Genomic DNA, 16227 nt, shown 5'->3' on the forward strand with positions numbered 1-16227 from the left:
ATCTATGTGAAGCAGAAGGAATTGGCAAATAATGTTACATCTTATGAATGTGAAAAATGCCGCCATAGTAACTGTAAAGTGAAAATAAAAGTTTGTGAAAATGAAGTAGTTGGCCATGTAAATGATCACACCCATGCTGTTGACCAACCCCGCCGTGAATTCTTGTTAGTACAACAGGAAATAAAGGCTAAATCTATTGCTATTGATGAGACTGCACAGCAAATAATTTCCCAAACAGTTGAGTCGATTTCAAGTGGTGCTGCAACTCAACTACCACCAGTGAGACATATTCGTCATGCAATAAGGCGCTACAAACAAGCTCCTTCCGAGTACAAGAAAACTTCTAGTGGTGAAGATTTTCTTCTTTATTATAGTGGATTGATTGAGCAGCGTCTCCTTTTATTTTCAACACCAACAGACATTAGCCTTCTGGAGAAATCAGATAATTGGTTTGGAGACGGTACCTTTAAGATTGTACCCGAGTTATTTTACCAATTGTACACTATTCATTGCCTAACTTCTGAAAGAGTTATTCCTGTGTGTGTTCTGCTACCAAATAAACAAACAAGCAACATATGAAGATATCTACCAACAACTCCTCACTATAAACCCTAGACTTAATCCCAAGACCTTCCTAATAGACTTTGAACAAGCTGCTAGGAGTGCTATTGAAGAAATCTTCCCCAACGTAACCGTTAAAGGATGTTTTTACCACTTATCTCAAAGCATATACCGTAAGGTGCAAAATGAAGGTCTCCAAACTAAATACCAAACCAACGCCGATTTTTCCCTGCAAATACGTATGATTCCTGCTTTAGCGTTTGTTCCCCCAGAAAAAGTTATTGAAGCGTTTGAGAAACTACAAGAGACGTTGCCACCTGAGGCTGATGCTATAATTGATTATTTTGAGGATACATATATTGGCAGAAGACGTCGACATATAAGGAGACAGCCACGTTTCCCTGTAAGCATGTGGAGTATGTATACTCGTGTTGTTGAAGATTTACCTCGAACAAACAACGCCTTAGAAGGCTGGCATAACCATATGCAAGCAAGCGTTACGTCATTTCATCCAAATATATGGAAATTTCTGGGGGTGTTGAAGAGAGAACAGGCCCTATCCAGCGTCATAGTCAATCAAATACTTGCTGGGCATCCAGTATCTCCTAAGCGGAAACGGTATCAGGATTCTAGCATAAGAATAGCAAACATTGTGCGAGACTTTGAGAACCGCGATGTATTGGAATTTTTGAGATACATAGCCCACAATTTAAAATTCTAGTTTTTAAATCCTTTTTCAATATTTTTGCAACTTATCTATGTACAAATTTTAGTATATAATGTTATCTTTTTAAATCATGTATTTTTATTAACATTAATAAAACATTGGTTTTAATAGTTCTTATGTATTTTTATTAATAATAATAAAACATTAATTGTTCGTATTTACTACCATTTTTCTATGAAGAATTTTTTTCTTAAATACTTACTCAGGAAATTACTATAAAGTAATTACGTAAATGATAATAAATTCCAGAAATAGCTACAATTATTTTATAAATTTGTCCAGGGGCAATTATCCAGTGGTTTTACGGCGGCAATTTTCCCGGGGGCAGTAGTCCTACGGGGGCAACTTTCCCGGGGGCAGTTGTCCTGATACCCTTCGCATGGATTAACCCGACCTCCAGGGGGCTCTGTAGACTGGCAAGAGTGAAGGCGTCCTCTTCAAAGTCCTCTCTCGATAAGGACGGCTCTGCCACCGGTTGCGGGGATGGGGGAAGGGAGGGCTGCTGGGCCGAACTGGAGCCCACTACTGCTAGGGAGCGCTGAGGTGGAATGCTCCGCTCCTCCTGTGTGACTGCCAACTGCAATGGCCCTCCCCAGGGGGGAGGGGGGGGGGGGCAAGACAGAGGGAGGAGCTCCGCCAGGGGAGCACTGAGGTGGAACGCTCCGCTTCTCCTGCGTTGACGGGCGCAGGAGCAGAGTTTCTGAACAGGATGGAGCCCAGCCAGCCGGAGCGGGGGCTGCTAGGACCACTGAGGCCGGCACAGGATCCACCGGAGCCGCAGGGGGACAACCCTGGGAGGGGGGGCCCCCCTTCCGGGGAGACCTCAAGGGAGCGGGTCACTTGGGAACCGGACCTCGGAGACTGGGAGGCCTGCGAGCAGTGGCGCCTACGACGCGAGCTGTCCCGGTAGACGGCCACTCCTGCTCCGACCCCTGCGGTTTCCACTACGATGGGGAGATCTGGACCAATGATCCGGGGAGGAGGAGAAAGAATGACCTTGACTCCTCCCACAGCATCTCCTCTTGGAGCAATAGCACCTCCTCCACGACGACCTGTAGGAGGAGCCACCTGAAGACGATCTCTCTTCTGACAAGATGCCTCTCCTCTTGTCTATTCTGTGGCTGCTCATGCCCCAGGGTGAGCAGAAGGAGCGGCCGGGGTGATCCACACGGGAACAAACGCAGTGGCCCTCCCCCCGGGAGCTCCCTCTACTAGCGAGAGTCTCCGTCCCGGTAGGGGGAAGGAGGGGTCCCAGGACCCCAGAACGGGAACACCTCTCCCAGGGGTCAGGGGGACCTACCCGGCGTAAGGGGAGTGCCCGACCACGGGCCGAGGGAACCCCAGACGACTCTGTCAGCTCCCGCCGTCTACCTGGAAAGAGCGGAGTACTCCGCAGCTGGCGGCAAGTTCTTGGCAGAGCGCAGCGCAGCAACCAGTGTGTCCATGGATGGAGTGCCCCACAGGCCACCACGTGGCCAGCACTCCTGCAAAAGAGTGGAATCGTCCGACGGCACATTCTTTACCAATAAAACAGACACCCTCGGGCCCTGCCTTTTGCGGGGACCTAGCAACGGACTCACCTAGGTCCCCTCACTAGGAGGAGACAAGGGAACACACCCGATGCTCCACTGGGGAATCCTGATGGAGAACAGGAGAAAGAGAAGGACCTCCAGGCCCATGGCTAGTACTACTCCGTGCTACCTCCGAGGAATTCTTCTTAGAAGGAGAGTGAGGCTTCTTCTTCTGCTTGGTCGAAGCAAGATCCCACTGATGCTCCAACCAAGCGATGCATTCTCCACATGTGGCCTCACGTGAACAAGGGTGACCCTAACACTTGTTGCGCAAAGTGTGGGGATCTATCTTGATAGAAAACAGAAAAGCCCCATATGCCCTGCCCTCAGGACCCAGGCAATGCCACTGTGATGAAGGCTCCATTACACCGAAAAAACCATAAACACGCAGCAAACACACCACACACAGGGAAAGACCAAGGGAAACAGGCCTGTAACAGACGACGAGCTGAAGCGTGTGAACACTACAGCGACCAGGAAAGGACTGCAGGTTAGGTCAGAGGTCGTGATCTTTGACCCTGGGGCACGTACCTGGCTGGGGGTAGGGAGGAATAACCAGTTTTTCCTGGTCAGTACCAGATTGACATCCAGGATTCCCCTACGATAGTAGTTCGGGGTAAGCATACAGCGTCAGAACCAAATGAATTGTTAAGATGTGCACATACAAATGATATATACTCAGATATAAATAACTATCATAAATAATTACTCAGATATAAACTGCGATGGTCAAAACACTGAATCCAACGAAAATCAAGGCGCCTATACCTATAACTATAGTAACGTAGTAATGAGTTGTGAAAGTGAAGGGAAAGTACTAAATGAAGTATTGCTCTTAAATAAAATAAATAAATATTATATAAATAGTTTAATAGAGGTAACAGACGAAATCACTGGAGATACAGAACTTTGTTATTTTTCAGTCATAAAAGAAGAAAGATATGTTGTATTAACACAACTGATGATAATAAAGTGCAGTTTATACTTAATAGAGGAGTAACAATCCTTTACTAACAGTAGAAGAAAAAGCACTTTTCTCTATAAATGGCCAAAACTCTAAAGTAAGCCAGAAAGTGAGTAAAACAAATTTTCCAGAAAATAGAAACATGTTAATTCAGGCACTATAGAAATACAGAAATGTAATAGCTTTAGAAGGAGTAAACTAAGAAGAACAAATGTTCTACAACATAGAATTTTGTTAGATGATGGAGCCAAACCATTTTTTATGCCTAATTACTGATTATCAATAGCCAGAGACCCATAGTTGACAATTTGATAGAGGAAATGAAAAGAGATGGAGTAGTAATTCCTTCTAAATCTCCACATAATTCTCCATTGTTACTTGTTTCAAAGAAAGATGGCAGTTGGAGACTTGTAATAGATTATAGGAAGTTAAATTCCAACACAGTTCCAGATAGAATGCCGATGCCGGTAGTTCAAGATATGTTAGGAAGGGCAAAATATTTTCATCCTTATAGTTAAAGTCAATGTGCTTAATGATCACAAACCCATTTAGGACTTGTTTAAAAAGAGAGCCTTCACTAATTAAAAGGAATTCAATAGATGAATCATTAGTGTATTAGAATTTGCCCCAGAATTCAGATATATTCCAGGAAAATTTAACACTTTTTGGCAGATGCATTATCCACATCTCAAAACGGAACTGAAAAATGCATTACAACTAATACCTTTTGTTTTAGTTGTCAGTAGTAAAAATACAACAAGAAAGAGATGCAGAAATCAGACAAATAGTAGGACAACTATTACTAGATGAATCCTCAAAACCTGATTTTCAATTAATAAATGGATAGTTGTATAAAAGGCCGACAGAGAAAAATGGTTGTTCTCGATTATACATCCCAAGAAAACTAACCAGAGAAGTTTTAGAACTAACAAACTCATATAAGTTAGCAGGACATCCAGGAATTAAAAAGACAACAAGAATCATAACCAGAAATTATTTTTGGCCAAATTGCAGTAAAGATGCCAAGAACTTTTCTACAAAACTGTATAGTTTGTAACCAACATAAAGGTAACGTAAATCTTAGAGCTACACTTGAAAAATATCCATCAGAATTGAATCCATTCCAAGTAGTAACTATGGACTTTTTAGGTCCATTTCCCAGTTACTGTCAGAGGAAATAAGCAAATATTAGTTTCTTAGACTAACACGATATGTAGAAATAATACCAGTAAGAAACAGAGATGCACCTATAGTAGCAGAAGCTCTTAAATCTAGAATTATTACAAGACATTCGTGCCCACAAGTTCTTCTTCCTGATAATGCTGCTAAATTTACTAGTGATCTTTTAAAGAAAATATGTGAACTTTATGAAATAAATAAATGTCAAATAATTGCTTATAAACCAAGTTCTAATGGAGCAGTAGAACGAACTAATCGTAAAATAAAGGATATCCTGTGAGTCCACAGACAGAAGATTGGGACTTAGCACAAGAAGACGTACAATTCACGTTGAATAATACTGTAAATGAGACAACAGGAAAATCTCCACATTATTTGCTATGTGGTTATGAAAAGAGACTACCTAACACATTACTAGACGATGCAACACCACCCAGACATACTTATAACCATGATGACTATGTTGCATGGGAAACCGGACGTACTTACGAGACAATCATGAAAACAGGGGCTAAACGAAAGGAGGTCCATGGGACTCATGCCAAATATTATAATGAAAAAGGCCATCAAACCAGACATTACAGTGGATACCCAAATATACATAAAGAATCACATTCAAGAAGGACCAAATGTAAAGGTTTCTCCTAAGTTCACTGGACCATATATAGTTATAGAATTGCTGAAATTAAACAAATTATAAAGTAATTTTAATGAAAGTTATTTGAAAGAAAAAGTAGTCCACTGGAATCATATAAAAGTCGTAAAAGCAGACCCATGGTCCACTGAATTTATAGATAACATAAGACAAGGAGGATATAATTTCCGAAACCGACGGAGTTAGATATAGATAAAAAGCTGTAAAAGAAAAAGTGTTAGATTGGTGTTGGACTGAAAATATAAGTTATAATTGGACTCGTCTCTTCCGAGGTGGAGATAAGAAAGGGGTCATTGTTTAAAAGACATGGAAAAGTCAAAATGATTAGACTTAAGAATAATTTCTATCAATTAACAACAGTGTAGATAGTGAAGAAACGCTAATAAAACTCCAAACAGATATAAAGTCAATAATACAGAAGGGTGACAATAATAGTGTTATTAAACACAGACATAGAAAATGCAGTGAACAAGAGGTCAGAGATCCCTCTTACCCTTCATTGGAACTGCTTTGAACACATTATTTGGAGTTGCTACCGAAGCAAATGTAGAACATGAAAAAGAAAGAATAGACAGACTGGAAAAATGGGCAGCAGCAAGAGGAACAGTGATAAACAAAGTGATTACCTCACACAATCAGAATGCAGAGCAAATAGAAAATTTTTTTCATAAATCAAGTCAATCAGAATGTAACAAAAGAACTGTTTTTAAATACACTTGCACTAGAAAGTAAAGTGATATTACAGGAACATAAGAACACATTAAATGCCATTCTGCTTGCTTATAAAGGTATTTTGAGCCTAACATTAATCCCTCATAAAGAGTTAGAAGACATTATTAAATTTTGTGTAATAGAGAAACACTTTAAACCACTTGTGAAAGATGTATTCATGTATTACAATTTACTAATTGTCAAAGTGATTTTTGATAAAATTATTTTAGTTATACCTTTCAATACTAGGATCACAAATACATTTAGTCACTTTGTACCCATTTCCTATGATAATTAACAATCAAATAATCTTTACAAAAGGTGATATTAAACATTACTATTGTCATTTTTCACTGATAAACAATATAATGAGTGTATATTGCTAAAACCTAATGTGTTTACAACATACGAATTCAACAAACATGTGCCATAAAAAAATTACTCATATGAGATCAAAGAATTCAAATCCTCTCAATTAGATTAATATTAATAATAGTAACTGTTGTTTTGTTTATCATAACAGTAAGGAAATTAATATAAAAATATACAGAGGATACCGATAGAAATTAAAAGAAATTAACCATATTTGACAATTGATGTTAACATTATATTTACTTGATAATAATTTGATATCTTATAATTTGATATGCTTATAATTTTATATGCTTAATAATTTGATGTGCTTATTTGTTACTTGGTAATAATTTGATATGCTTATATTTTTCTCCTCTATTGGGGAAAAATTTCTTTTAATTGTGTCCGTTATTACCAATTGTTGCCAATTTAGTTATTATTATATCTATTGTTATTGAATTTAGTTGAGCATTGAGGATAATGTGTGGTGGTGGCCGAGTAATGTAATGTTAGTTAGGGAAAATTAAGATAGATATAGAAAGAGTGAGAGAGAAATCTGATAGACAGAAGTATAGACAGAGAGTAAAAAAACAGAAAAAGAGATAGATAAATCCACTGATAGACAGTTTGATAGACAGAGAGAATAAACGAACAGAAAAAGAGAGAGAGTGAGAGAAAGGTACCATGAGCAACGGAAGTGTTCTCGTAATGATCCAAACAAGTGAGATGTTTATCGTACAGGCAGTCATTATTTAAGCTCATTAGTCACGCCCCATCGGAGGAGGTGTTAGAATTAATTTCCGCCCAAACAGGTGTGACAGTGGACGTGATCAACCAATTAAGAACACCAGAAGGCGGTAACAGAAAAAGTCCGCTTACTACTGAAGGAGGAACTTCTTTGAAGAGAGATCGGCAGAGAAAGCAGAGAAGGAACAGAGCTTCCAGAAGGTGAGGTGACAAGCCTCACCAAGCCGTCGGGAAGAAAACTTAAAACATCAAGACTTCACCTCTACTCTCAAGTCAAACTAAAACTTATAAACTTTACTGTATATTTTTATTAGTGTGAATGAAGTAAGAAAAGCCACATTGCTGTGTCTTTCTAAGCATCCTGAGACTACAAGAATCCCAAAAAATCTATATTTCACATTATAAAATAAAAAGACTATTTTACATCGGTGTCATACAATGCAAATAAAATAAAAAGGAATAAATATAAACTAATCCTTGCATTTGTGACAGCTGAGAACAAACAATAAAAAGTCTAACGTGTATGACATATATATATATACATATATAATATATATATATATATATATATATATATATATATATGGAAGGGATGTGAAAGATGCACTCAGAGAGAAAGTAAAAAACAAACAAGAGGGATGATGTTTGGGTGCAATACTGTGTGATCTAAAGTATGGCTTCTTTTTGAGATGTTTGTGGATCTCTTCCAGCCTACCATCCACCTGCAAACAATTAAGGACCTTTTTCCAAGGCAGAGGAGTGTTTAGTGGAGGGATATTTGGGTTATGAATGGTTGTAAAGAGAAAATGCCTCCACAAATGGGAGATGAGCCTCTTCTTCCAAGGCCAGTGGCTTTCTATTTCACTCCTGTAAATAATAGAAATGGAAAACAATAGTATTCTGGTTGCTCTGTAGTATGTAGTATAAAAGTTGCCAAAATGGCCTGGGCAAAGTATTTGCAGCCCTTTAGTACTGATATAGCCAGAACAAAAAATCGACGAAGTCTATAGTTTGGAATGGGCACGAGGTTGCTCCAGAAGAGAAATGTAAGATAAATGATTTGTTTAAGTTCAAAAGCTGAAGGCTTTGACAATACTTGAAATAAAGATGGCAAGTTAGTGTGTACAAGAATGGGAAGGCAAAGTGCGGTTGTGTCTGTAGTAGCTAAAGAGGGTGGGGACAAGGGAGGGTAGCTCTTGCAGTGTCAGTGAGACTTTATGGATTTGAGAAGGGGGTCAATGTTGTGATTCAAGTAATGGGTGGATATGATTAACTGGGGAGGGAAAATAGTTGTAACTGTGTGATTTAGTCCAATGATGTAAATAAAAATTATTTTCAAAGATTCTGAATCAGCGAAAGAATGTCTCTGGAGAGGGGCATCATTGTCGGAAATAAATGGTCTCCAAAGAGGGTATTCATAACTGCATGGGAACCAGAAAACGGTGAAGGGAGGAGTTTATCAGATTAGAAGTTAATACAGAGTAGTTGGAAGAGCAAGGCACATGAGACTAAATATTATACACATGATGGTAAGATTAGGGAAGTGGTAAGTCACAAACTAGGTGAAGAAAAGAAGGTAGCAGAGAGAGTGCAAAAGACTGAGAATAAATGTGAGTTGTCTATGGAGGCCAAGATAGGCATACATGAAGGTACTGTTGAACCAACTATCTTTTATGGACGTGAAGTGTGAATGCTGAATGTAAATTAAAGACAAAATGTTGACCTTATTGAGAAGTAATTTTTGCATGGTAATTACATGTGGTGCAAGAATTTAAAATTATTAGAAATTTCCCTCTTCTTTTGACCTTACTAATCCCACTATAGAGCTCGAGTCAACTTTCTCCATCTATTTCCATCCCTTGCATCTTCTACCCCCAGTCCCACCTCACCCATATCCCTCCTCTGCCATATCCCTCCTCACCAGTAACATCCATCCATCTGATCCGCTGACAACCCACACTCCACCTCCCCATCACCGGCATGTTCTTAGCTCTTTTGATTGGTTCGCCCTCTTCTCTTCCGACTACATGGTCGTGGTATCAGACGAGCTTCCTAGCCTTCTCCTTTACATAACATATACCATAAATTTGTCTTATATTTTAATTCTCCTTCTTTGCCAGTAGTGATATCCTCATCTCGGTTCTTTCCAACAGTTCCTCCTCTTTCTCTTAAGTGCCTAAGTTTTTGCCACATATGATAGAACGGGCCTAATAACTGTCTTATAATTCTTCATTGTGAGGCTTAATGGTATTTTCTCGTCTAAAACAACTCTAGTTACTTCTCTCCATTTTCGCCATGCTTTTTAGAAATATGGAAATGTAAAGAAGTGGTTACAGTGTTGGCATAAGTGAAAGGATTGATCAGTGTAAATGTAATTTGGAAGTGTTATGAGGAAGGCGAGGAGGACCTTAAAAGTGCTGGAGAGACAATATGAAAGGTATTGGGAAAGAAAGGGCTTCACTATCCAGGAAGCAGGAGAAACCGTGCAAGAAACAGCTGAATGTCACTTTACCATCTTTGATGTGTTGTCTTTTACTTTAATGAACTGCTAACGCCGTTGAAGCTCTGTGCTCAGATTTCATCCACAATTCACCAGTTAAAGTAAGGACAAAGCTGTGATTAGTGTGTTGCTCTCACTGGAGTCACCCTGTTTTGGTGATACAGTTTAATATGCGTGTATATATGAGCACACATTACCAGACACGTTTGTTTCTTACTTTAATTGCATATATATATATATATATATAATATATATATATATATATATATATACTATATACTATATATATCATATATATATATATATATATGTATATACATACGTATATATAATATATATGTATATAATATATATATATATATATATATATATATATATATATATATATATATACATTCATTCACACACACACATATATATATATACATATATATACATATATATATATATATATATATATATATATATATATATATATATATATATATATATGTGTGTGTGTGTGTGTGTGTGTGTGTGTGTGTGCAATTCATTAGTTAAAGTAAGAAACAAACTGTTTCTGGTAATGTGTGTGTGTCTGCATATATACACGCATATAAAAATTGTATCACCAAAACAGGGTAGCTCCAGTGATAGAGCAACACAAGCACTGAGTACACTGTATAGTACATAATATTAGCATTGTCAGTCGGTCCAACATACGAGGGAAATATTGGGTGTTAGCTTCTGCTTTCCATCCTTTCACATTTCTAATAAGATGCACAATAGATTCTGCAACGGTCGTACGACTTTGGAAGCACCACTTCTCGTCCACAATTAATTCGCCGGCTTTTGAACTTCATGATATTACTTCCCTTTTCAGGTGAATTTATTAAAAAGATTAATTTGGTATTACGTTTATATGTTGCCGTATATTTTTCAAAAACAAGAATAACCAGATTGTATCCTTACAATTACCTTGTATTTCCAGGCAAATTGGAACTTTGTATAAACTATAAATTCGCAATGACAGTGAGCGAGAAAAATGTTTAAACCTGTCGGCAGAAATCCTCTTCCGGGAGTGTTATCTGCAATTGTGACCGATGTGATAACGTAAAGACCGGTTTACATAGGGAATAGCATAGTGAATTGGAGATATCCGTATGCTGTAACTTTAATGGATGTACAAATGGAAAATTCAAACTAGATACACACTGGAAAACGAAAAAACATTGCTTCCTTACCTGAAACCGAAATGCTGGTACTCGGCCATCTTTGTTTACATATAGCAGCAAGGTTGCCAGAGGACGACGATCCACTGGCCGGTGGAAATCAATATAGTCAACGCGTGAGATGTGTTTATCTTTATTGGGATCAAGAGAGATGGTACTAGTCTACAGGGGCTCTTTTAAAGCCAGAATTTGAACGCTGCCTGTCTCTGCGAAATGAATGAAAGTAAAATATGGAATAAGGCGCGAAAATATTTTTTCTGAGAATTCCATGTTACTGATAAATCGTGTATCACTTCATATATATATATATATATATATATATATATATATATATATATATATATATATATATATATACATACAAAACATATACATATGAATATATAAAGTATATAATACATATACATGTATATATACTATATATATATATAATATATATATATATATATATATATATATATATATATATATATTCTTTCATTCTCATTGTATGTATGAAACCTTCCAAATATCTTTGGGGTTAATGGCATAATGGCATAGAAGGAGAACAGCTATAGAATGGGTGACCTTTCTTGTATGGAATGTTATTTTCTCTGGTTGGGGTGCGAGAAGGCACCTTACGTCCTATTTTCTTTTCACATTTGACAGTGTTGACTCGGAAGCTCTGGGATTTCTCAATAAATTTCCTTCTTGTCTTTGAAAAGGCTGCGTTTTCTTATTCCACCAGCCAGCTGCCAGAATCCCAGTCATGTAAACTTCCATTTAATAAACTGTTCATGAATGAAAAAGCGAAATCACAAAGAATACCAGAGCTGCGTCAGTCACAATTTTGATTACAGTAAAGCATATAGGTTTGCCTCGGTTTGGTAATCGTGTAAGGTTGTGCGGGAACTTTATCGTCAACAATTTATCGCTGGCAGTTCATTGATAGCAATTCACCGATTTAGCAATAGCGAGCTGTCTGAAACTCAATTCCGATCTCTTTTTTTCAAAATATGTCTAATGGCTTCAGTTTTCACTAGCCCTTAGAGATGGAGCTTCAGTTTGTTGAGACAGAAAAAGGTCGAAAAAAATTGCTTCCGGATACACACACACATATCTATATCTATATATATATATTATATATATATATATATATATATATATATATATATATATATATATATATATATATATAGGGAGAGAGAGAGAGAGAGAGAGAGCGAGAGAGATAGAGAGAGAGAGGGAGAGAGAGAGTAGAGAGAGAGAGAGAGAGAGAGAAGAGAGAGTGCCTTGGAAATATGTGAATACTATAAATATAAGTGTCGGGCTCGAATTTGTACATAATCACACTGCCGAAGCAGCAAGCGTCGAAGCTCAAAAGTTTATGAGAAAATTCTTGAAAAGGTTAAAAATACAACAAAAACGCCTCATGCCATACTGTCTAATATCCTTGGAGAATGCAGCCAGAAGCAATTGGTAAACTTCCAAACATTGACTGCATTCTTCTTCTTCTTTCTCTGCAAGCTTGTCCCTATTTGGGGTCGCTGTAATGGTTTTTCAACACATTCTTCCATCTCCTGCGGTCCAGTGCAGCCTCCTCGCTCAATCCCAATTCCCTCATATCTCTCCGCACACAGTCAATCCATTGCAATTTTGTTTTACCCAACCTTCTCCCACCTGGTAGTCCCATCTCCATCATCTTCCTTATCGGGTGGTCTTCCTCTCGTCTCTTTACATGTCCATACCATCTCAGTCTACTTTCCCTCACCTTGGTTGAAGCTGGTGCTATTTTGAGAGTGCCTCTAACATGTTCGTTCCTAGCTTTTATCCTTTCTAGTAAGTCCACGTTGCCATCTCAACATCCTCATCTCAGCCACGTCAATCCTGTTCTCATCTCTCTTCTTATTTGCCTATGTTTCGGACGAGTACAACATTATAGGTCTCACAACCTGGTGCTGGATCTTGCTCTTTAATTACCGGCATCCTACGATCACACAGCACCCCACTACATTTCCTCCAGCTACTCCACCATGACTGTATCCTTCTGATCAACTCCTCATCTAGGTCTCCTGTATTTTGGATCACAGATCCCAGATATTTAAAACTTTCTACCTCTTCTAACTTATAAAAATCAATCTCAAGATCTAATTTTCTTTCTCTTTCTGCTTACTCAAATTCACAGCGCATTCCAACAGTCTTGATTCTATTTATTCGCAGACCCCTCTCCTCCAGACAGTTCCTCCATCTCTCCACTTTATTATTTAGTTCTTCATCATCAGTTGCACACAAAAATCCATCATCTGCATACAGTATTGTCTATGGGATTTCATGTCTCAGATCTTCTGAGAGTACATCCAGCAATAGAGTCAATAAGAATGGGCTGAAGGCTGACCCTTGGTGAAGGCTTACCTGTACACTGAATCCCACGCAGTCTCCCACTTCACATCGAACCGTTGTTGAACAATTTTCATACATATCCCTGACCAGATTTACATATACTTCAGGTATTCCTCGTGCCCTCAAACTTCTAAAAATCTCTTCTCGTGGTACACGGTCATATGCTTTTTCCAGGTCAATAAATATCATATACAAGTTCTTTCTTCCTTCTGTATATTTCTCTGCTAGTTGTCGAACAGAAAATATTGCATCAGTTGTGCTCTTGCCTGGCATGAAACCTTGTTGGATGTTAGAGATATGCATTAACCCTCGCAATCTTCCATCTATGACTCTCTCCCAGATTTTGAAGGTATGAGAGAGTAATTTGATTGCATGAAAAGAACAATGAGAAAGATCAGATTTAGGAAGAACGATGGGCCTCTCCTTCTACCTCATCGAAAAGATGTCAATTTTCCAGAGGAAATAAAGTTGTCAAATGGTGAAGAGTTTTTGTACTTTTATCCCGGAAATAATGAAGACCGGATATTGATCTTTACAACATAATAAACCGTCAACTCTTTCGGAATAGCAAGCATTGGTATACAGATGGCACTCTTAAATCAGTGCCTTTGGTATTTTACCAATTATGCACACTACATGGGCAAGAAGAAAATACATAATTCCTTGAGTATACAGTATGCTTTGTTACCCGGCAAACCAAAACGAACTAATGTAATGTTTCTAGAAATATCAAGAAGTTTGATCCTATGCAAAGACCTTTAACAGGAACACTAGATGTGGAAAAGCCGTGATTATTGTTTGTTTATTTGTATGATGTTTTTACATGGCATGGAACCAGTGGTCATTCAGCAACGGGACCAACGGCTTTATGTGACTTCCGAACCACGTCGAGAGTGAACTTCTATCACCAGAAATACACCTCTCTCACACCTCAATGGAATGCCCGAGAATCGAACTCGCAGCCGCCGAAGTGGCAGGCCAAGACCATACCGATCACGCCTCTGAAGCACCAAAGCCATGATTAACGCTTTTAGTGAAGTTTTCAACACCACAAAGCATCGTGGATGTTTTTTTCACTTTTCACAATGTGTCGTGCACTCAAGTCAAATAAACGATTTAAAGCAAAGATACGAAACTGACGCTGTATTTGCACAAGTCTTGGGCCCGATATTCATGCACAGGTTTACCTGTCAGTCTCCCTGTCAGCTCATCGAAACTGACGTTAAAACGTACATGTGGGCGGAATCAGTCCAATCACGAGAACTGATGAACAGATGGAATTGCCTAAGGCCCCATACACTGAACGATTGTCTGTATCGTTCGCAAAAATATTGTGTATGGGCTTGTCTGAATGCAACAGTAGGCGGAGCTTTGTGTCTGAACGATCCCAGCGGGAATCTGTTACGACCAGGTTGCTGACTTGCGACTTGTGTCTGTCCTACACAGGTCGTTCAGTGTATGGGTTTGTCTGCCGATATAAAGCTATCACGCGCGTCTCTTCTAGAGGATGCCATGTCTTCCCAAGACAAAATCTTTGTTCAGACTGAAATCGGTGCAGAGATCGTTCATACTGTCTGAATAGTGTGTGCGTTTGTTGATAACAACAGTCGTTCAGTGTATGGGGGCCTTTAGTTCTTTCGAGTTTCGACCGACTAAAGGCCACCATTAATGTTCAGTTATGCCTGCGCAGTTATAACTGCACAGTTGGACTGTGCAGTTATAACTGAACGTTAGTGTAGACAACCTGCACAGTTTTTCTGGCCTGCGCAGGTGGCCTAGGTAAAAAGCTCATCTCAATCAATGAGCATCAGGCCAAACAGCCTGATGTGGTAGAGGCAACTTTTTTGGCCCAGTTCGCTGTCCGTCCGCGGACAATTGCACACCCAATAGTGCCCACATTGACATGAACTGGCACGAAGTATTTACGCATAGTTTACGCACTTCCCGCATTGGCCTGACGATTTTGCACAATTCGGAGGCTGTCGTGGCGATTTGGGCACTCCATATAAAAAGGGGGCCTCCCCACCCCTGGCGTAATTTTTGGATTGCCTGTGAAAGAGACAACATGCTGAATGCCAGAGACACCGTCGTTGCAGAGAAGAGAAGAAGCCTATACCTGGCAGCTGCTCTAGCCATTGTTGAAGAGCAGCAGAAAACGCTACAAGAGGCAGAAGATGAAGAAAAGGCAACCCACCTCGTTGGACACCGAGCAAAGTGTGGATCAAGGAATGGTTGGCCAAAAGACAGGAGTTCGGACAGTATGACAGGCCACTGACTGAACTCCACAAGAAAGATCAAAGGTGCCACAAGAATTACCTAAGAATCACACCTGACCTGTTCCAAGAGATGGTTGAGAAGGTAACCCTTCGCCTACAGAAACAGTCCACCTTCATGAGGGAACCTTCATGAGGGAACTGCTTCAAGTTGGACTCAAGCTGGCTGCCACCCTCCGCTTCCTAGCCACTGGAAATTCCTATCCAAGTCTGCAGTTCAGCTTCAGGGTTGAACCAAGCACCATCTGCAAGTTTATACCCAAGGTGTGTCGAGCCATCATTGCAGTCTACAAGTACGAAGTGCTCTGCTGACCCAAAACTGAAGAGATGTGGAAGGAAGTTGCTGCCAAGTTCAGCTCCAGATGGAACTACCACAACTGTCTGGGGGCTGTAGA

At 39.3% G+C, this 16227-nt stretch overlaps 2 protein-coding genes across 2 annotated transcripts in view; one reads left to right on the forward strand and one right to left on the reverse strand.

Annotated features, from left to right (window-relative positions):
- Positions 1-11304, reverse strand: part of LOC135216593 (uncharacterized) — an 84517-nt gene extending 73213 nt beyond the window's left edge. Inside the window, exon 1 of the mRNA XM_064251976.1 lies at positions 11193-11304. Within this exon, the coding sequence (XP_064108046.1) occupies positions 11193-11221 (29 nt within the window). The 5' untranslated portion in view covers positions 11222-11304. The remainder of the gene's footprint in view (positions 1-11192) is intronic.
- Positions 1-16227, forward strand: part of LOC135216603 (uncharacterized) — a 465366-nt gene that overhangs the window by 421695 nt on the left and 27444 nt on the right. The window lies entirely within an intron of this gene.

Source organism: Macrobrachium nipponense, chromosome 19, assembly GCF_015104395.2.
Source record: "Macrobrachium nipponense isolate FS-2020 chromosome 19, ASM1510439v2, whole genome shotgun sequence".
NCBI lineage: Eukaryota > Metazoa > Arthropoda > Malacostraca > Decapoda > Palaemonidae > Macrobrachium > Macrobrachium nipponense.